The sequence below is a fragment of the Stegostoma tigrinum genome, chromosome 2, assembly GCF_030684315.1.
Source record: "Stegostoma tigrinum isolate sSteTig4 chromosome 2, sSteTig4.hap1, whole genome shotgun sequence".
NCBI lineage: Eukaryota > Metazoa > Chordata > Chondrichthyes > Orectolobiformes > Stegostomatidae > Stegostoma > Stegostoma tigrinum.
This window is the reverse complement of record NC_081355.1, coordinates 114,804,538-114,827,262: the sequence shown is the minus strand read 5'-3', so window position 1 is coordinate 114,827,262 and position 22,725 is coordinate 114,804,538. Positions and strand designations below refer to the sequence as shown.

At 40.5% G+C, this 22,725-nt stretch overlaps 1 protein-coding gene across 2 annotated transcripts in view; it reads left to right on the top strand.

The window, feature by feature from the left end:
• The window catches only part of cubn (cubilin (intrinsic factor-cobalamin receptor)), a 283,762-nt gene that overhangs the window by 118,133 nt on the left and 142,904 nt on the right, over positions 1–22,725 (top strand). For both annotated transcript variants that reach the window (XM_048561565.2, XM_048561555.2), the window contains exons 25-26: positions 6,955–7,129; positions 10,543–10,724. In XM_048561565.2, coding sequence (XP_048417522.2) covers positions 6,955–7,129; positions 10,543–10,724 — 357 coding nt within the window. The remainder of the gene's footprint in view (positions 1–6,954; positions 7,130–10,542; positions 10,725–22,725) is intronic.

Here is a 22,725-nt window from a genome sequence, read left to right as displayed (position 1 = left end):
TGTTGGGATTATGAAAGGTAGTATTCCTTTAATCAATTAGAGTTTCTGCTTTGAGTTGCAGTTTGAGTAAAATTAGTAGGTTTAAATTAATTTGATTTAGGAACTATTAGTACTAGCGAAATATATCATTGTATATTACACAAGTGTTGGTAGATCCTAAATAAATCATTGAGCCTTTCATACCTTGTGTGTGTTACTGCTGCCTTGGGTAGGAAACCAGGCCTTAGAAACATCAGGCCAAAGAGAGAATACTACTATGGCCAGGGAAGCGAAAGACATGTCAAGAGGAACTAAAAACTTCAATTGTGATTTTCTAATGCTTTGTTAGAGAGAGTGATGATGATAGAGCAAATTGAAATGTCCTTCTCCAACAGAATTGGCAGCCTCATTCATCCGTATGATCCAAACAAACAAAAAATTAGGAACATCTGTTCTGCCATTCATTTGGATCAAGGCTGATTGGATTATGCCACATCTTCTCTTACCACTAATAACCATTCATCCTGTTGCTTATCAAGAATCTTTCTACCTCTGCCTGATAAGAAATAGTCTAGGACCCTGCTTGTAGCATATTTTGAAGAAATGTTATGACTTTTTGTGTGCGCTGAGTTCTGATAAAGAGTCATACTGGACTCGTAACATTAACTTTGACTCTACTTCTCACTCCACAGATGCAGGCAGACTTGTTGACCTTCTCCAGTACATGTAGTTTTTACTTCCAATTTTCAGCATCTGCACAATATTGCTTTTATTTCATTTATTAGTCTAGTAAGCATTCTCTTAACTGCTTCCAATTTACTTCCATCCTTTCTTAAATAAGGAGACCAATACTACACACAGTACTCCGATGTGATCTCACCAATGCCCTGTACATCTGAAGTATAACCTCCCTACTTCTGTGTTCAATTCTCCTCTCAGTAAATGATAACATTTTATTAACTTTCCAGACATTTTCCAATCACTAAACCTATCTATATCCTTTTGTAGACTCCTTATGTCCTCTGCACAACTTACTTTCCTACCTTTCTTTCATAATCTGCAAATTTTGCAAGTAGCCTTCTGTCTCTTCATGCACTTTATTTATGTAAATTGTAAAAAGTTGAAGCCTTAGTACAGGTCCTGTGGCACACTATTCACTACACCTTGCCAACCAGAAAATGAAACAATTATACCGACTTTGTGCTTCCTGTTAGCCAGTCAACTGCACCTCCCAGTCGCGAACCATTTCAACTCCCCCTCCCATCCCTTAGACAACATGTCCATCCTGGGCCTCCTGCAGTGCCATAATGATGCCACCCGTAGTTTGCTGGAACAGCCACTCATATTCCGCTTGGGAACCCTGCAGCCCAATGGTATCAATGTGGATTTCACAAGCTTCAAAATCTCCACTCCCCCGACCGCATCCCAAAACCAGCCCAGCTCGTCCCCGCCTCCCTAACCTGTTCTTCCTCTCACCTATCCCCTCCTCCCACCTCAAGCCGCACCTCCATTTACTACCCACTAAACTCATCCTGCCCCCTTGACCTGTCCGTCCTCCCCAGACTGACCTATCCCCTCCCTACCTCGCCACCCATACTCTCCTCTGCACCTATCTTCTCCTCTATCTGTCTTCAGTCTGCCTCCCCCTCTCTCCCTATTTATTCCAGAATCCTCTCCCTTCCCCCTTTTCTGATGAAGGGTCCAGGCCCGAAATGTCAGCTTTTGTGCTTCTAAGATGCTGCTTGGCCTGCTGTGTTCATCCAGCCCCACATTTTGTTATCTTGCAATTTATTACCATTTACACTGTGAGCTTTTATTCTGCACAATAACCTTTGATGTGGCACTTTATCAATGCCTTTGGATATCTAAGCTCAGCATACTCGTTAGTCCCTGTTTATCCACAGCACAGTACTTTCTCAATTAACTCTAACAAATTGGTTATACATAATTTCCCTTTCACAAAACCATGTTGGTTATGTTTTATTACTTCGAACTTCTCCAATAGTCCTGCTATTATGTCTTTTGTAACAGTGGCGAACATTTTCCCTGAGATAGTTGTTCATGGACTGGCAAGTCAATTCTTGGTTTCTATCTCCCTCCCCTTTCGAATAAAGGAGTTACATTTGCAATCTTCCAACTTAATGGAACCTTCTCTGATACTAGACAATTTTGAAAAAAACATGAGAAGTCAAACTAAACATCATAAGAGTGATTTTCCAACAGTGGTTAGGAGGCAGTGATGTTGATAAAAGTAAATTGACATGTCTCCCTACAGCAGTGTTGGCTGCTTTTGATTCCGGCTACAGTCATTCAGTCCATCAGCCCAATCCAACAGTGTAATTTTTCATAGAGTTGACCTATTTGGACCTCTCTGTCCCAAATGGAAAAGCACAGGGCCAGAAAATAAAAGTCAGAACAACACCAGCTACTGTTGTAAGATGCTGTTTTCAAGCACCAAATGAATCAGCATGGTTGCTGGTCTTAAAGCAAAAATAGGGACAGCATGCATTATTTTGATTATTCTCTTTGTTAATGGAGTGTGTCATTTTGTGGCAGGCATTGTATTAACTTTCATGTTGTGCACTACACATTAAATTTCAGAATTTCACATTCATTAGAAATGCAGTACTTACTTTGATCCAGCATAGAGAATAACCAAATTTATAATTTAAAAGAAAAGCCCAGAGATGGTGGGTCTTTGATTTTTCATTGCAGAGCATTAAGCTCAAGCGCATAGCAAACTAATGGAATGAAGGCTTTGCCTTGCACTAGCTGCATTAAACCAATGTGAAATAAATTTACCTTTTAGTTTGGTTCCTAATGTCAGAATTTAGCTGAAGTTAGCGATTGTTATAAAGTGGAAGTTGATCCCCTTCCCCTCTAAAAGCTAAAACTGAAACACCAAAGAGAAGCACTTCATCCTATAACCTGTAAAAAGAGTGTGAAAAATGGTGTAACTTGCCTTTCAGCAACTTTTAGTGGCTAAATAAAATAAACCCTGACCCTCACTTTAAATTGTTTATTTATTTATCTAACTCGAACAATGAATAAATTAACTGAACTATTAACAAACTGAAAAAATTCCTCCTAACTACTTACTATTCCCAAATAAAGCAAGATTCAATGGTATGCTGTTCCAATAAATATAAGTCCCACTTATATATTTAAAAAGTAGAATTTAGTCTCTTGAAACTACAGCCAGGTTACATGTCTCCTAGAATGTTCTGTGCCATCTCCATTGTTTCTTCTGTCTGAAATACTAACTAGTTGTGCCATTAGTACAGTTGTTTTTTAGATGGTGCTTTCTCTAAGGCATAGAGGAGGCAGTGAGAGCCAGCGATTCTCTCTTGAGAACTGAGGGCTGTTAGCTCTGGGGTCATTGTGCAATCTGTCCCCTTTTTAACCCCTTGATGATTTATCAATATTGCCTACAATAAGATTGGTCCAACGTTGTCAAAAACATCAGACTTAAATTTAATAGGTTTTTGGTATCTAAGTACGTGGTTCAGATTGATTGGTTCAAATCAGAAGCCTATTGTCTTAGTTAACAAAAAATCTGCTGCTTGGCTTGATAATTGTAGGGCCTTTTGAGGCAAATGTTTCAATTCAGGTGCTCTCTGTATACTTGCAAACTTTCAAGCTGCTGCTCATAGACATCCATTTTAAATCTCTAAGCACGGGAAAAGCACATGATCTTTTAAAGGGACCACACAGTGCTTCCTCCCCCCTAGCATTTTACAAAGACCAAATTCTAACTTCCTGCCTCCCAATCCACAAGTACTCTACCCAACTTCAAGCAGTGATTTCCCAACCAGGTTATAAGGATGCATTTGAGGAATAAAAAAACATTGTTTTGTGAGGGGTTATTGATCTGGGACTAGAGTTGAGAGCAATCACCATCTAATCACTATAGTGTTTTTTGTGATTTCAAAACTTGTATGTAGGGAGAAAATAGGATATTTAAATCCTTATCTGGTGAATTAAATTTTTAAAATAGTAAGAATCTCAACAAGATGTATCTTTTTTAGTCAGAATGGTAGAAAGCTCCCCTGTTAGATAGTAATACTGTTTCAAAACAAATTCACTCTTGTGAGTCTGGTTATTGTAGTAAATCAATGGCTCTAATGAAGGAGTTTTTCATCCTTTTTGGTAAATCGAAGGAACAAAATAACAAAACTACAAATCAATCCAATAATAAACTACACTTTTGTAGTACTTAAATTGTATCCAAAGTTGATAAGATCACTTCTCAAGAATGAAAAGTACTTGATTTGATATCCCTAACTGTTTAGAAAGTAACTGAATCTACGTGTAGTTTAAAGCATGGATCATATATGCATGAAAGAGACAATGGCAGCCTGTAGTTAGAACAAGGGAGAGATTAGGATGATTGGTGTTGGCTTTAAAACTATAAAACATACGTCCAAGTTCAACAAATTCTGATGAAGTATTACATTGAGAACGATAACCTTTCACTCCCGTGGGAATGCAGTTGGCTCTAAAATGGTACAAAACATTCCTCCAAGTTCAACAAATTCTGATGAAGCACTTTGTTGAAAAGATTAACCATTCATTCCCTAACATGCAGTCCCAATGTTGCATGTTTTTATTTGAGACTTGTAACCTGCCAGTTTTTGCATTTGTTTTTCAAATTTGCTGCCTGACTTCCATTTAGTTTAGTTTTCAGATGCTTCCAAAACAAGTAGCTTGTTGTGATTTGTATTTCATGGTTTCACTGTAGTTACTCTTAAGTTCTTTATTTTTCCCTCATGGGCACATAACTATATTTTTACTCAAAAGTATATTTCCACGATCGCTTGCCAGGTCTATAAACTAGGCTAAGGATTGCTCAGAAGTTTGGAATGCTGACTTTAACATTAAAATCAATGGAACTAATAAAGCAGAAAGAAGTAGAAGCCAAACTAAATCCATAGGCATTATGCAGATGTCCTTGGGTCTGAGCTTTAAATTCACCCATTCATTTCGACTCAGAATCCTCTGCATTTCACTTCTATGAGTGGATGCCCATGCAGATTATCAGGCCAGTAAGATCACCTAGAAATGGTAGGAAATGGTGTTCATGTTACAAAAGTCCTGTTCAATCTAGTTTTTATTTAATTGCAGGTGGGATGACAAAACACGCTTGTTTTGAAAATAAAAATTAAGATTATTATTCATCTTCTTCTACATTGACCAAAATTATTTTGCTTAAATAACAGTTACACAGGAGTTGCCTCCGTCTCAAAGAATTTTCTTTTGAGGAAGTTACTAAAAGGATTGATGAGGGCAGAGCAGTAGACCTTGTTTACTTGGACTTTAGTAAAGCCTTCATCAAAGTTCCGCTTGGCAGACTAATGAGTAAAGTTAGGACACATGGGATTCGGGGTGAGCTTGCCAACTAGATGTATAATTGGTTTAATGGTAGGAGAATGGTAGGGAAGGGTTGTTTTTCAGATTGAAGGCCTGTCACCAGCAGTGGTTCCACAGGGATCAATTCTGGGTCCTCTTTTGTTTATGATTTATATAAATTGTTTGGATGAGAATATAAAAGGCACGGTTAGTAAGTTTGTGGGTAGCATTAAAATTGGTTGCATAGTAGGCATTGAAGAATGTTTTCTAGGATTGCAAAGGGATCTTGATCAAATGGGTCAATGGGCTGAAAATGGCAGATACAGTTCGATCTGGGTAAATGTGAGGTATTACATTTTGGTACAACAAACAGGGGTAGGGCTTATACAATTAATGTTAGGGCTTTGGGTGGTGTTGTAGAGCAGAGGAACCAAGGGATTTAGGTACATAATTCATTGAAGTTTGAATCACATATAGACAAAGTGGTTAAAATGCATTTGGTACACTAGCCTTTGTTGCTCAGTCCTTTGAGTATAGGAGTTGGAAAAGTCGTGTTAAGGTTTACAGGACATCCGTGAGGCCTCTTCTGGAGCACTGTGTCCAGTTCTGGTCACCCAGTTATAAGAAGGATATTGTCAAGCTGGAGAGGTTTTGGAAGAGATTTACCAGGATGTTGCTAGGAATGGAAGGTTTGTGTTATAAAGAAAGGCAGGATAGGCTGGGATTTTTTGGTTGGTGCTTATGAGGTTGAGAGGTGACTGGATAGATGTTCATAAAATAATGAGGAGTATGGATAGTACTAATGGGAATTGTCTTTTCCCTAGAATGGGGGATTTCAAGGTGAGGGGCACATTTTTATAGTGAGACAAGAGAGATTTTAAAAAGACATGAGAGACAGATTTTTTTTATACAGGGGGTGGTTTATGTGTGGAATGATCTATCTGAGGAAGTAATGAATGAGTGTACAATGATAATGTTTAAAAGACATTTGGAAAGGTACATGGATAGGAAAGGTTTGGAGGAATAGGTATGGAAGGTTTGAGTTATAAAGAGAGACTGGAGAGGCTGGCACTTTTTAAATGGAGGTTGAGGGGTGACCTTATAGATCTTTATAAAGTCATGAGGGGTGGAGATAGGGTTAATGGTAGTTGTTGTTGCCCCAGGATGAGGGATTTCAAGACTAGGGTGCACATTTTTAAGTTGAGAGGAGAGAGATATAAAAAGACATGGGGGCAAATTGTTTACGCAGAGGGTTATTCACATGTGGAATGAATTTGCTGAGTAAGTGATAGATGTGGGTACAATTACAATGTTTAAAGGACATTTGGATAACTAAATGAATAGGAAAGGTTTAGAGGGATGTGGGCCAGGAACATAGTACATAGAACATAGAACATTACAGCACAGTACAGGACCTTCGGCCCTTGATGTTGTGCCGACCTGTCATACCAATCTGAAGCCCATCTAACCTACACTATGCCATGTATGTCCATATGCCTGCCCACGGTCAGGTGGGACAGGCTTAGTTTGGGATTATGTTCGGCTTGGACTGGTTGGATCAAAGGGTCAGTTTCCATGCTGTATGACTGTATGATTCTATGACTGTGTATCCTTTGTGTTATTCAGGTGTATGGTGGTCCAGACATTACTTCTGTACGGTTAGCCCAACTGTGTAGAACCCGCCCACCAAACAATCCATTAGTGGTCTCCAGCACTGGAAATTATATCACTGTCCGATTTAAGACAAATTCAAATAGCAGTGCAAAAGGTTTCAATGCCACCTGGAAACAGATAGCAGGAGGTAAGTCAGAATTAGAGGCCTGTTTTTAGAATCATTGTTTATTGTAATATTTATTATTTGTTTGTTTGCACTAAATCACAAACTGTTTAAACTATGGTCATGTCTCCTGAAATGTTTGCATTGCTTGCAGATAAAGATCCATGCATGCACACTTGGTGAAATTCCCTGCCAGTTAAAAAAAACATGGTAAAGCCCAAATGAGCATAACAGATATGAACAAAAGGGACAGAATGATGTCACTGGCAATATTGGCAGGGATAATGCACACGGGCATTTTGCACATGCATACCAAAAGTGTTTTCAGTATGTATGTAGACATTATCTCGTACTACAAATATGAGGTTCGTGCAGTTATGACTTTGCTTGGCACCAATGGTAATAAATTGAACTGCACATCTTGGCTTGACTTGATCAAAACATGAGGCAGTGAAAAGCTCTCTAAAGAAAGGAGCCTTTGCTCCAACTGACAAATAGAAGATGTGGTATTTCAGGAATCAGGATTTCATCTTGTTCTGGATTGAGACAACTAAGACTGACACTTGTGTTTTTGCTTGATTAATTATTCTGTCCCAGATATTCCAATGACCAGACCATCATTATTGATGGGAGTTGCATATGGCGATCCTGAGGAATCCCCATTGTAGAACGAATTGCTCAGAAAATCAAAGTTTTCACTCAGTTATTTCTCTACATCTGGAACTCCCTAAAAATCTCCATAAATCAGACATTTCTGAGGGTTCTGATGAAGTTAAGTAAGTAGTTACTCAGGAAGAATTAGGTTATTAAATACGTTATCTAATTTCTAAATAACTATTCAACTAACCCCACACTTATCACACAAACCCCAAACTACACCTCTGTCAGACTCCATACATACCCCAGATCCTGAACTGATCTGATCTGACAGCACCCCTCCCTCCAGCCTCACACCAGATCTGACCCAAACCCTCTGTCCTGCCTGCTGGACTCAATCTGACAATACCTCCGCATCACCAGACCTGAACCATTCAGGATTCATTGTGCAGAACTGTCAAAGGAAGACAAAGGACACCCTGCTTTCACAGAGATCAGCCACCATATTCTCAAACTTAAAGGTCATGACAGCTATTTTGACACAATAAGTAAGTAAGGCAAGTGTGACGTTAGGATGCTGGGAGGGTAGGGTGTCAGAACCCCTCAGGTCCAACATCCACAGACCCTGTTTTCCTGCTGGCTCAGCTTTCTCTCATCCATGCCAATCTGTGTTAAACACTGTATCACCTACTTTGCCACCTTCAGCCTATCCATTTACCATCCTATCTAATGGCACCCTACTATATAAACAACTGGTACCCTGCTTACCTAGCACCCTATCTCCTATTCATCTGGTACCCTACACAGGACCCCACTACTTTTCCATTAGACATCCTATCCTCCTGGCATCCTATTATTTGGCATCCTTCACTACTACCCATCTGGCACCCACCCCTCCCAGCATCCTAACATCACACTTGCCTTACGTACTTATTGTGTCAATATAGCTGTCATGACCTTTAAGTTTGACAATACGGTGGCTGATCTCTGTGAAAGGAGGGCGTCCTTTGCCTTCCTTTGACAGTTCTACACAATGAAAGAATTGTCAGAGTGGAAATACAGCTTCACATTTCTGAGGGTGACCTCAGTGGAATTTCCTCTCAGAAATGCTCAGCTTCCTTCTTCCATTAAAATAAATCTGAGTGAGTTTGCCGCTTTTTAGGATCCTCCATCTTAATTCAATAACAACTTGTATTTATTTTGTATCTTTAACATGGTGAAACATCCTAACGTGTTTCATAGGAGTTTAATCAGGGACAAGATGGCATGAGCTACATGAAATGTAGAACACTTGTCCAAAAATTCTGTCAAAGGGTTAAATTTTACTTTATGTGCATAATGCTATGTTGAAATACATATATATTCTTAAGCACTATGAGCGAACGCAAGGATGCCAATGAGTAATTACTGTATATCTGGTCTTGTTGAGTTAAGTGGCATACAAACCTGTTGTTATCTACTCATCTTCAGCTTAGCAGCTACTATATTGTTAAAACATAGCCACCTCAGACTCTGTTCCTGGCTGAGGCAGAGTGCTCCTTGTATACCCTTTTTGGATAAAATCTCCTTTGAGATCGAGGTCTCATCCTCCTCCCTGTTTGCAGAGCTCCCACACACTGCTGTCTATAACATATTGTGTCACAGCTGAAAATTGTCTCCCATAATAGCTGCCTTCAGTGAACATGGGCACGTTTGACGGGTTTTCAAATTCCTCTGACCTCTTCACAAAGGCAAACACCATTCCCTTTTGAATCCAAACTTTCCCATACTACTGCAATTACGTAGGATACAACATTTCTACTCAAACTACAGCACAAATGAAAAACAAAAGCATTGCACTTGGAAGTCCAATGGTGATCCCTTTCAATAGTGCTATTGGACTAGGGTCCCTAGTGAATGTTTAAAATGAATATTTGAAGGGCCTGTGATGTCCAAAATGACAGATTTGTGCTAAATCAGCTGTTGTTAACATCACAAATCCTCACTCATCAAACTTTGTCAAAGTCATGCATACTGTGTGGCCAAGCCAGAAGCAAATTTTTTAAATTGACTCATGGGATGTGGGCACTATGGCTGGCCAGTTTTTATTTAATGCTGCCCTCAAGTGCCTACTAAGCCATTTCAGAGGGTAATTGAGAATGGGCCTGGAGTTACACATAGGCCAGACCCAGTGAGGATGGTGGATGTCCTTTCCTGAAGGATATTAGTGAACCTTTTTTTTTGACAATCAGCAATGGTCTCATGGTCATCACTAGATTCTTAATTCCAGATTTTTAAAAATTCAATTCAAATTCCACCGTCTGCCTTGGCAGGATTTGAGCCCAGCTCCCCAGGCCAGGAGCTGAATTTCTGGATGAATAGGTCAAGTGATAATACCACTAGGCCATTGTATCCTTTCTATTGGTAACTTGGCCGCCATCTTACAAGCTCCTGTCTTCTGTATTTTCAGCATCCGCAGTGCTACAAAGCTACATTTTGCAGCCTGCGTGCTTTGTTAAGGAATCTTCAATGTGATCCAATGAGGAGACACCTTGTTCACACTGCAGTCTATAGTGGGCTCTGTATTGTTTTGGCTTCTTTGTTATGGTAAATCACTGAGTAAAGGACCATAAATCCTGTGGACAAGTGCAATGAATGCTCACACAAAAAATCAGGGCCTTTTATTAATATATTAATATCTAATCATGATTTTTATCCCCACTGATTGATTTGAAATTGTAGAGAAAGGATACAGTGTTGACTTACTGGAGTAATTAGCCTTCTCCAAGTCACTTGCTGCAACGTGTGAAGTAGCTTTAAAGTTTTTTTAAAAATCTATACATTTCCTCTTTCACTTTCAGGTTGTGGTGGGAATTTTACAGCTCCTAACGGTGAAATCCACTCACCAAACTATCCCAGTCCTTATGGCAGTAACGTTGACTGTTCCTGGGTCATCACTGTGGATTATCACCACTGTGTCCTCCTTGATTTTGCTGACTTCGACCTTGAACATCATCAGTCATGTGATTCTGACTATGTAGCTGTAAGTCAGTGAAATAGATGATTAAATCATAATTTATTTTGCAAGTAAGTTCAATAGTTGCTTGAAAAAAGATTTTTATTAAAGGGTTTTGGAAATGATAAGTTATACGACAGTGTAATTAATAAATCAACCCAATATTTATGCACCCATATAAATATTTATTTGTATTATCTAAATATTTCAATTTAGAAGGGTCGGTCAGCTTGCCTCAGCTGATAACCATTTCCGGGTCATCCTTACTTACCTACAAAGAATGTGCCTTAATATTCTACTCAGCTCCTCATATAGATGCTGAATTATACCTCAATTCCACATTTTTTAAAAAAATGAACATACTCCATATCTCCACTTTTTGCAAGAACCATGACACTTCTCAAATAGACAGTCCATTTCTTTGGCTTTAACCAGATTTCATGAGAGTACCTGTGGGAAGCAGGAAAGTAACCTTTTCACTAGTAAATCCATTTTACATCAGCAAATATAACAAAAAGAGCCAGTCATCTTTATATTCAAGAAGTTAGAGAGTTCTAAACTATGCTTGTTTAATTTAAGATGTTTAGGTTTGATATGGAAATAGAAGTCAATGCTAGGAAATGTAATATTCCTCTGACAGCCAAGTTTTCATAATTGATTGTAAAGCTACCTAGACAACTGCTTCTGTGTTGGAATTTTTTTTACTGTTTTCACATGGAATTTGTTTCCCATTCCTAATTGTCCATAAGCTGGTTGGTGCTCTAGGCCATTCAGAGGACAGATAAGAGTCAACCACATGGCTGTGAGTGTGGAGTTACATGTGGGTCAAGCCAGATAAGGATGGCAGTTTTCTTCCCTGAAGGGCATTGGTGACTGGATTGGTTTTTGTGACAATTGACAATGGTTAATAAGACCATAAGACGTCAGAGTGGAAGTAAGGCCATTCGGCCCATCAAGGTTACTCCGCCATTTAAATCATGGCTGATGGGCATTTCAACTCCACTTCCCTGCACTCTCACTATAGCTCTTGATCCCTTCTGAGATCAAGGATTTGTCAATCAAAATATTTCAATTTAGAAGGGTCGGTCAGTTTGCCTCAGCTGATAACCATTTCCAGGTCATGTTAGACTAGGTTTTCAAAATTCCAGATTTTATTGAATTCAGATTTCACTGTGGTGTGATTTGAACCTCTGTCCCAGAGCATTAGTTTGGGGTTCTGGATTTTTAGTGTGGATTTTTATTGTGACTGTGGTCAGTACCTCCCATATATGACTCTAACTTCAGAAAAGCATTCACAACTGAACCAAAATAACCTTTCTAATTCTCTACATCTGCCAACATCATAGTCGCTCTGATGAGATTGCCAGTGTAATGTTAAATATTATAATGTTGATTTTTGCATGTTTTGGAGATTGGGTTGAGAATACTTTAACCCATTTGATGCGATTGAAGTAGATTGTTTAGAGGCTTCCTCTTGTGTATTCCTGGTGCATTTATGGTCAGAAATCTCATGGGATGAGGAGTAAAATTACATGACATTTGCCAGCCAATTTAAACTTTCCCCTATTGTTCCTTCAAAACAGCTTGCTATGTTATGTCCATCTTACAGAAGTTTAGGAAAAGATACCAATTCCCAAAACTGCCCATAAAATTAAGAGGAAGTGTTCATTTTGATCTCCAGAACTGAGTAACTGTTCCAGACAGGAATTTGACCACATTGCACAATAACTAGCTTGCAACTGATGCAACTGGTGCCAAGTAAACCCCACCTTATATTTCTCAGCACATTGTACAATATATTTTTCATCAGTTACTATTGAAATAGTATCTAAGATGAGGTCAGAAAAGCTAATTGCAGCTACTTTATTTTGCATTTTCAATTTGGTACAAATGAGCTAATATTCAAGTTTCTTAACAGGGTCTTGCAGATTCTGTTCAAAACAAAGGTTTTGTTTTAACGGAAATATCTGTGCTGTTAAACTGCATTTTAGAAATAGGGATTAACCACAGACCCACTGAAACATAGTTTCCAATCCAGCTTGCTTTTAATAGAGGTTGCCTTCTCCCATCCTGTAGTATACACAATTACATATGCAAATGTGAAATGTACACAATTCCATACTTCGCCCTGTTCTGTTTGTTAAGGGATAAAGGCAGAGTTAATGATTTGATTTTAGTTATTCGAAAGTATTAGCAGTTCGGCATACACAGAAACAAAATGTGTAATGAATTTGAAATATAGAATAAGGTTAATTAAGTAGCCTGCTTGATTTTCTTTTTAATAGTTCCAGTTTACATTTGATGAATCATGACACTGGCACAGTTCCAGAACGAATCTGAATGACTCACACAAAGGATGAAGGAGAACTGGGTAGATCAGTTTAAATATACATACACCAGATGCATAGAGTTTCCTGTGTGTAAATGAAAGGAAATGTGACTTGCTGTGAATGACCATTGCACTCATTAAGTTTAGAGGTTTCAGAATTGGAAACACATGTTCATTTTGCTTTAGACCCCTCCCGCTGCCAATCCAAAATTAGGTTTGAACAAGCTCTGTTTAACACATTAAAACATATTTGTGCTAATTTAATATTTATCTTGATGGATGTTTTTCTTCTACACACAACATTTTGCAAGTAACAAATGCATTGCCATTGGTTTTCTTGTAATAACAAACATTATCTGGTTGTTAAGATTGGTGGGCTTGAAAGTTTTGTGCTGATAGAAATAAAAGGCGATCTAGAAATATGTTTGTGGTAATAATTAACTGGCAGCCTTTCACCACAGTTAAATAAGTAATTATTCTGAGCATTTTACTGATTAGAAGGAGGTGAAGCACAGTGGTAGTGTAATGGGAACAGTAATCCAAGTTGCATCGACTAGTGTTTTAGGGACAGTGTAGCGCACCTACCTCAGGGCTAGAAGGCCTAGGTTGAAATCTCACCTACTCCAAATGTATATCACATCATGTATGAACATATTGATTTAAAAATGTCTTTAAATGATTGGAGCTATCAGTGACTCTATCTGAACTAACCTAGTTAATTAGTAATAAAATGAACAATCTTTCTTCAGTTTGATAAGTGGAAATATATCATATCTTTTGCTTTCTCCTTCTGCCTTCTCAACTTGTTTGCCTTATCAAGATATTTTACCAAGGTTTCCATTTATAAATTTTGTGAAACTATTGTCCATGTCAACTACACTATGTTTGTGAGAGACCTATTTGCATGGCAGTAATACACATTTAATGTTGAAGATCAGCAGAAGCAGCCAATTCAACTTGTTACATTTGAGTTGACTGTCGACAAGAGCAGAGGTAACAAGGTGTAGAGCTGGATGAACACAGCAGGCCAAGCAGCATCAGAGGAGGAGGAATGCTGATGCTTCAGACCTAGACCCTTCTTCAGAAAATCTAGAAAAGTCAAGGCCCGAAACGTCAGCTTTCCTGCTCCTCTGCTGCTAGGCCTGATGTGTTTATCCAGCTCTACGCCTTGTCATCTCAGATTCTCCAGCATCTGCAGTTCCTGTTATCTCTGTCTGTAAGAGCAGCTCATCTCACACTCCTTCTCTTTCCCTGTGTCCCTGTAATGTTTTTCATGTCAATTATTTAACCAGTTTGTTTTTGAAAGGCATGATTTTTCTCTGGGTTCCGCAATTAAATCCATTTTCTTGTTATTCATTCAATTCTATGACTCACGTTTGATGCCGTAGAGCCATGGTAGGACAGCACAGTTTAATAAGCGGTTAGTCTAGATTTGATTCCCAGCCTTGCTATTCATCATTTAGACAGTCTGTGTTGTAGTGATAGTTTGCCTACCTCTGGGTAGCAGTTTTATATTCATGCCCTACCTATCATGGAGGTGCCCTGATATGTCCATGCTGGTTGATTTAAAATTGATTTTCTAAAAAAACTGCCTTCACCATATTCTAAGGTTGTGTTTTCTGTGCCCAAACCATTTGCTATGTGAAAAATATTTTCTTTTGGTTCTTTTGACATTTATGTTCAATCAGTATCATCTGGTTCTTGATCCTTCAACTGATTTCTCTCCATCTACATTGGTCTAGACTGATCAATATTTTGAATATCTCCATCAAATTTCTTCTTAACCTTCCTAAAGAGGACAGTGCCAGTTTCTCCAATTGTTCTAAGCCCTGGGTGCAAAGATCTTTAAAATCTCACAAACAGGCGCAGTAAATAATAAAGAAAGCTAACGGTGGCCTGTATATGCAGTGGAATGGAGTGTAAGAATATAAAAGTAATGCTGAAGTTTTACAAGACCCTGATTAGGCCCCACTTGAATGTTGTGAGCAGATTTGGGTGCCACATCTTAGGAATGATGTATTGGCCCTGGAGGCACTACAGTGTAGGTTTATGAGAATGATAGGGTTTATGAAAATGGTGGTACAGTGGCTCAGCGGTTAGCACTGCAGCCTCACAGCGCCAGGGACCCGGGTTCGATTCCAGCCTCGGGCGACTGTCTGTGCGGAGTTTGCACATTCTCCCTGTGTCTGTGTGGGTTTCCTCTGGGTGCTCCGGTTTCCTCCCACAGTCCAAAGATGTGCAGGTTTGGGGGATTGGCCATGCTAAATTGCCCATAGTGTTCAGGGGTGTGTGCTTATAGGGGGATGGGTCTGGGTGGGATGCCCCAAGGGGCGGTGTGGACTTGTTGGGCCGAAGGGCCTGTTTCCACACTGTAGGGAATCTAATCTAATCTAATGATACCTCGGCTTCGGGGATTAAGTTATGAGGAGAGATTATACAGAATTCAGCCTGTCTTCTCTTCAACATTGAAGCCCAAGGAGTGATCTGATTGAAGTCTTCAAGATATTAACAGGAAAAGACAGGGTAGATGATAATAACTGGTTGGAACTAGGGATATAGCCTGACAATTAGGAACAAACTGTACAGAACTCACAGCAACTCAGGAAAGATGGTATATATTCTGAAGTCAGGTATTAGAGGTTGGGATGGAAAGATTGAGGGTTTAGGCAGAGATGGAGTCCAGAGAGAGAATGACATTTGGCAGACAAAGTGATGGATGATAGTATGCCAGGGGGAAAGTAAAGCTGATAATGGGGACAAATGAGTAGGTGAAAATGGGTTGGCTTTGCTTAAAGCAGCCAAGTCAGAGCCTAGGGTGTAGGGATGGATAAAGGACATGGAGGAAAGTGTACACGTTCAAAAACTATTGAACTCAATATTGAGTTTTGAAGGCTGCAGAGGACCCAAACAGAAAATGAGATGATATTCCTTAAGCTTGGGCCGAGCCTTGCCAGGCACTGCAGCAGGCCTGCGACAGAAATGTTGGTCAGGGAACATGGTAGTGTGCTGAAGTAGCAGGCAACTGGAAGCCTGTGGAGCTCCGAGCTTCAATAATGACCACCAAACGATGCATATGGATTTTATGGAGTAACTGTCCTATCTGTGTTTCTTCATTCTCTGTGTAAAAGATCCCCATCTGAGGTGTTCCAATGGGAGCAGGACAAGTGGAGAATCATGGATGGTGTCTCTTTCAGTAAATTATTTGCTAATACTTTAAATATTTAATGTATAATTAAAAAGAGGGCCTAAAGCTCGTTTCTAAATTGACTGTCATCTCAGTAGTGATGAAAAGCAGTGTTACTAATATAGAGCGTTCATTGCTTCATCTTCATTATAATTACTTTAATTAAACACATTTTTGGAACCTAATGAATGAGTCAGAGATACAGTTTCACATTTCATGATGGAGTTGCACTCCACCAGTACGAAATCGATCTTTGCCACCCATTATTTTTAGACCCAGAGGTCATACGATGCATTAACCCCAGTAAAATGTAACATCTGAGTTACTTCTGAGATCACCACCCAAAAAAAGGCTTTCCTCTGAGCAAGGCAGGATGTGTGAACGTAAATGATTAATCACTGCATCAAAGAACAGGACTGTTTAAACAGTTGAATTAAAGTAAATGGCTATACATTTACCTAGTGGTGACTCTCAGTATTTCTACTTTTGCTACTCTGCAAATTATCCAGTAGATTCAGCCAAGACTTTTGAAACATTTCAAAGGAAACATCTGGCTCCCAGTGTGTTATCTTTTGTTGTACTTGATACTGAGTCACCGGGAATGGTTTCAAATTTGTTTTCAGGCGGGAACAGGGCAGTAGATGGCCCGAAAGTGAGACACAACCTACTGACCCATTTTTAAGTAAAATTCAGCCTCTGCGATTTTGGAATATGGCAGGGATAAGCTTGTTACAGGCAAGGGCTGACTTGTAAAAATAAGTCAGGGATTTACGTCCTTAGAATTCCAACGCAGTTTTCATGTGTATATGGGCTATGCACACAATCCCAGGCTCCATTGAAAATGACAAGGCCCCCTCCCAGCCCACAAAAAATTTTCTCATGTAACCAGTCACTCATTGGCTTTTGCAATACACAGAGAGAGAAATAAAAGCCCTGAGCTGAAATTACCATCAGCAGTCTGTGTGGTCTTATCGTTCAAGGCTCAAGATTCCAGCTTTCCTCTCACTGGCCCTCAGCAGGCCTATAGCATCAATTCAAAAAGCAGGCAGTCTTTTCCTGGGCTTGTCACATGCACATTTTTGAGACAGCCTCAATATCTCCATTTCAATTATTGCAAGTAGTTTGAGAGTGAGCGTAGTCTTGTTAGAAATCCACTTAAATATATTGGCTGATGTGGAAGTGGATTTATTTGCTTTGTCGGCTGAACTTGTCAACTTTTTTGCTCTGTGACACGTTTGGTTGGAACTGGAACATTAAACTTGATTGATTGACTGATTTCTTGTCACGTGTTATGAAGTATAGTGAAAAGCTTTGTTTACGAGCAGTACAGTCAGATCATTAGCAAGCAAGGATGTACAGAGCAGAGGTTGTAAAAATACTTAGACGGGGACATACAGGTTACATTGCACAGGGTGTGTGGTAGGCGATCAACATTAGCAAGATCCGCATTATTTGAGGGTAGAGAGTCCATTTATCAGTATGAAAATGGCCGAGAAGAAATTGTTTCTGAACCTGCTTGTACGTGTGTCCAGGCTTCTGTATCTTCTACCTCATGGAGGAAGTTATGGGAGGTCATTACTGGTATGCGATGGATCTTTGATGTTGGCAACCCTCCTGCAGCAGCGAGCTGTGTAAATGGAGTCCGTGGATGGAAGGTTGGCTTCTGTGATTGTCTGGGCTGTGCAAATCACCTTCTGTAGTTTCATATGGTCCTGACAGAGCAGTTGCCAAACCAGACTGTTATGCACCCGAACAATATGCTTTCAGTGGTCCATCTGTAGAAGTTGGTGAGGGACCTTATGGACATGCCAAATTGCCTGAGTTGCCTGAGGAAGTAGAGGTGCTCTTGTGCCTTCTTGACTGTCACAGCTACCTTTGAAGTCCAGGACAAGTGATCAGTTATCATCACTCCGAGGAACATGACGCTTTCCATCTTCTCAACCTCAGCTCCAATTATGTAGATTGGGGGCGTGTTCTCCTCCTTTCTTTCTGAAGTCAATGATCAGTTCTTTAGTTTTGCTGATGTTGAGAGACAGATTGCTCTCATTGCAGTACATCACCAAGCCCTCTATCACCGTTCTGTGTTTGTAGGGTTATGGCATCCACTGTGAGCCTGTTAGGTCGGTAAGCAAATTGTAGGGGATCGAGGTAGGCTGAGAGATTGGAGATAATGTACGCCATGACCAGACATCAGTAGTATGCGGCATTAATACCTCTCTTTAATGTGCCTTAGTCTGCAGTTTGGTGAAATGATAATTGTCTTTGACAATAAGTGCAAAAAAAATCAATTTTACTTGATTGCTTGTCTTTAAATTCTGGAACAATAACGTGCATACCATGTTTAGAAAGTACACAAAGAAAGAGTCTTTCCACTGAGCAATTACTACTTTATTTCCATGCACTTGCCTCAGATTTAAACCCCAGCTCTCCTTACTTTTATGTCACCTCCAATTCCCTTGTCCTTCACTGGGTAATTAGAGGTGCAAATTCCTGACATGGAAAGCAGAGGGGCTGATTGGCAGCTGCACAGAATACTTGTCTGAGCCATCATGCAACAACTACTTCTGCATCACACCCCAGCAAGTTCCATGGCCACCAAAACATTCAAAACTTCATTCATTGGCAAACCTTTAGCCTCTTCATAATGGATCAACCAAATTTCACTTTGGAGCTTAGGAATAATTATGCCTGCATGTTTCTGCTTTGCATTCTGAGATACACATGCATCATGCATCTGCACATAATGATTGTTTATGGCTGTTTACTTGCTTTCTTAGTGCCCAATCCTTCGAGCATATGCAGGGAATGATGCCAGCCTGACTTTACTTCAAGAGATAATAGGAACTGTCAATGCTGGAGAATCTGAGATAACAAGGTGTAGAGCTGGATGAACACAGCAGGCCAGGCAGCATCAGAGGAGCAGGAAAGCTGACGTTTGGGTCTGGACCCTTCTTTAGAAATGACCTTCAAGTTGCTTTTTTAGCACACACTCACTGGTGCCAGCACTGACTCACATGTTTCCAGCTTCTGTGTGGATTGCAAGATAACAAAGTGTGGAGCTGGATGAACACAGCAGGCCAAGCAGCATCTCAGGATGCTAAGATGCTGCTTGGCCTGCTGTGTTCATCCAACTCTACACTTTGTTATCTTGGATTCTCCAGCATCTGCAGTTCCCATTATCTCTGTGTGGATTGCATTGTTTTTAGTGCAGAGGCCCTACTTCCTGCCGTGAAGAGGCCTGAGTTACTGCAACTTGTTTGTTGCGCACCAAAGGCTAGAGCATTGGAATGCTGGTCCATGCGTATATCTGGCACATACTGAATACATTGGACCTGGGACTCCATAACAGTCACCATCTGCCCATGGAGACAGAGAGATGCACATATGCCAGAGCTGCTGTGGGGCTGGTAACATTGTTAGAGTCCTCCGTTCTTCAGTCCAGCTCACAGTATGCATCTGACGACCCTGTCTGACATCAGTCACGGTTGAGAACAGGGATCATCTTCCATAAGGACTAAGCAGGTGCCTGGCCTCTGGTAGTCCTCTGAATGAAGGTGATGTACTCACCAGATTCTGCTACTGAGTCAAACTTAAGAAAGACTGGCCACTCAGGTGAAAAATCTTAACCTTGTCGTGGCAACATCCGGGGATTCACTAGCTTTGTCCATGAAAGTGGAGGGGAAACTGAATGCCTCTGGCACTGGCCTTTTCCTGGCAGATGTTCACTGCTTGTAGCTTGTGGTTGCAAAAGAGAAGAGAGGGAACAAGTTGTTGAAAATGCATAAAAACACAACCAGGGTAAGAATGAGTTAGTACTAATGTAATGGGAGAACGATGCAGCACAATAAAGTTGATTGAGCTGGTTGTAGGCTGACCTTCCTGCATTTCCAGATGAACAGTTGTGCCCCGCTCTGGTTAGCCATGGTGGGGGAGCCAGGCTGGATTTATTTCCAAAGCAGGAATTTACAAAATGATCTATTGACTGGCTGTGTCAACAAATGATGTGCTTTTTGAACAAGACAAAATGTGACTACAAATACAAATTCACCTCATAGATTTATACGTGAGTGTGTGTGTGTGTGTTTGCGCGTGCGCGCCCGTGCGCGCCCGTGTGTGTGTGTGTGTGTGTGTGTGTGTGTGTGTGGTCGTGTGTGTGTGTGTGTGTGGTCGTGTGTGTGTGTGTGTGTGTGTGGGGGGGTAGGTGTTTATGTGTGGTGGGGGGAGGGAGAGAGAGAGAGAGAGAGACAGACAGACAGACACACACACACAAATCAATGAGGTGAATTTGCATTTGCAGACTTGTGTTTACAGATACATTCTCTTTTGTTCAAAAAAAGCATTTTACAAATTTCTGCTTGGAAATGAAACCAGTCTAACTCCAGGTTAAAACACAGACAGGTTCTAAACAAGGCCTCACACCTAAAATGTCTGACCTGAGATGTCACATCTGGTCTCCACTGTGATAACAAGGTGTAGAGCTGGATGAACACAGCACACTAAGCAGCATCAGAGGAGTAGGAAGGCTGACGTTTCAGATCTGGACCCTTCTTCAGAAAAATTGTTGTCTCAGGTGTACATTGATAAAGCCTTTAGTTATCTCAGGGCAGTGACTTGGAAGAAATTCTGAGATTTGCATTTTAATCAATCAAAACCTGCATCTGCCTTCTAGCTGATTAAAGATTTAACAGGAGGGCGTAAACCATTTTAGGTTTATCCAAAACATTCACATCAGTTGTATGATCCTTTACTTATAAATTCTGTGTCTTGATGACTTTCTTACTATACCTATACAGGAGCAAACCTCTGAAAGCTAGTGTTTTCAGATAAACCTGTTGCACTATGACCTGGTGTCGTGTGATTTTGACCCGTTCTGGTTAGATTGAGAATCTCTTTGTATGGTGTGAGAAACCTGATGTCTGCCAGCTGTTACACTTGCACACGTCTCAGTGTGGATATGTGTCTATTTTGTTGTTGTGTGACAAAGGGAGTGATTGAATGTGATGAAAATGGATGAAAGATCAGTTAGTGATTGATAATACATTTTCTCAATAGTGAGAAACTTCAGAAGTCTGGTGTGCAAAGGGTCTTGGGAGTTGTAGTCCAGGATTCTCGCAAGGTAAAGTTGTAGGTTGAGTCAGTAGTTAGGAGGCAAATACAATGTTGGCGTTTATTTTGAGAGGACAAGAATATAAAAGCAGGGATTTACTTCTGAGGTTTTATAAAGCTCTGGTCAGACCACATTTAGAATATTGTGAGCAATTTTAGAAACAAAGAGAAACAAAGAAACCTACAGCACGGGAACAGGCCCTTCGGCCCTCCAACCCTGCGCCGATCAAGATCCTCTGTCTAACCTGTCATCTATTTTCTAATGGTCTGTGTCCATTTGCTCCCTGCCCATCCATGTACCTGTCCAAATGTATCTTAAAAGACGCTAACGTGTCTGCGTCTACCACCTCCGCTGGCAATGTGTTCCAGGCACCCACCACCCTCTTTGTAAAGAACTTTCCACGCATATCTCCCTTAAACTTTCCTCCTCTCACTTTGAACTCATGGCCCCTAGTAATTGAGTCCCCCACTCTGGGAAAAAGCTTTTTGCTATCCACCCTGTCTATACCCCTCATGATTTTGTAGACCTCAATCAGGTCCCCCCTCAATCTCTACCTTTCTAATGAAAATAATCCTAATCTATTCAACCACTCTTCATAGCTAGCACCCTCCATACCAGGCAACATCCTGGTGAACCTCCTCTGCACCCTCTCCAAAGCATCCACATCCTTTTGGTAATGTGGCGACCAGAACTGTACACAGTACTCCAAATGTGGCTGAACCAAAGTCCTATACAACTGCAACATGACCTGCCAACTCTTGTACTCAATACCCCGCCCAATGAAGGAAAGCATGCCATATGCCTTTTTGACCACCCTGTTGACCTGCGTTGTCACCTTCAGGGAACAATGGACCTGAACACCCAGATCTCTCTGTTCATCAATTTTCCCTAGGACTTTTCCATTTACTGTATAGTTCGCCCTTGAATTTGATCTTCCAAAATGCATCACCTCGCATTTGCCCGGATTGAACTCCATCTGCCATTTATCTGCCCAACTCTCCAGTCTATCTATATTCTGCTGTAATTTCTGACAGTCCCCTTCACTATCAGCTACTCCACCAATCTTAGTGTCATCAGCAAACTTGCTGATCAGACCACCTACACCTTCCTCCAGATCATTTACATATATCACAAACAACAGTGGTGCCAGCACAGATCCCTGTGGAACACCACTGGTTACAGATCTCCAATTTGAGAAACTCCCTTCTACTACTACCCTCTGTGTCCTGTTGCCCAGCCAGTTTTTTATCCATCTAGCTAGCACACCCTGGACCCCATGTGACTTCACTTTCTCCATCAGCCTGCTATGGGGAACCTTATCAAACGCCTTACTGGGCCCTATACCTCAGGAAGGATATCCTGGCCCTGGATGGGGCTCAGATGAAGTTCATGAGAATGATCCCAGGAA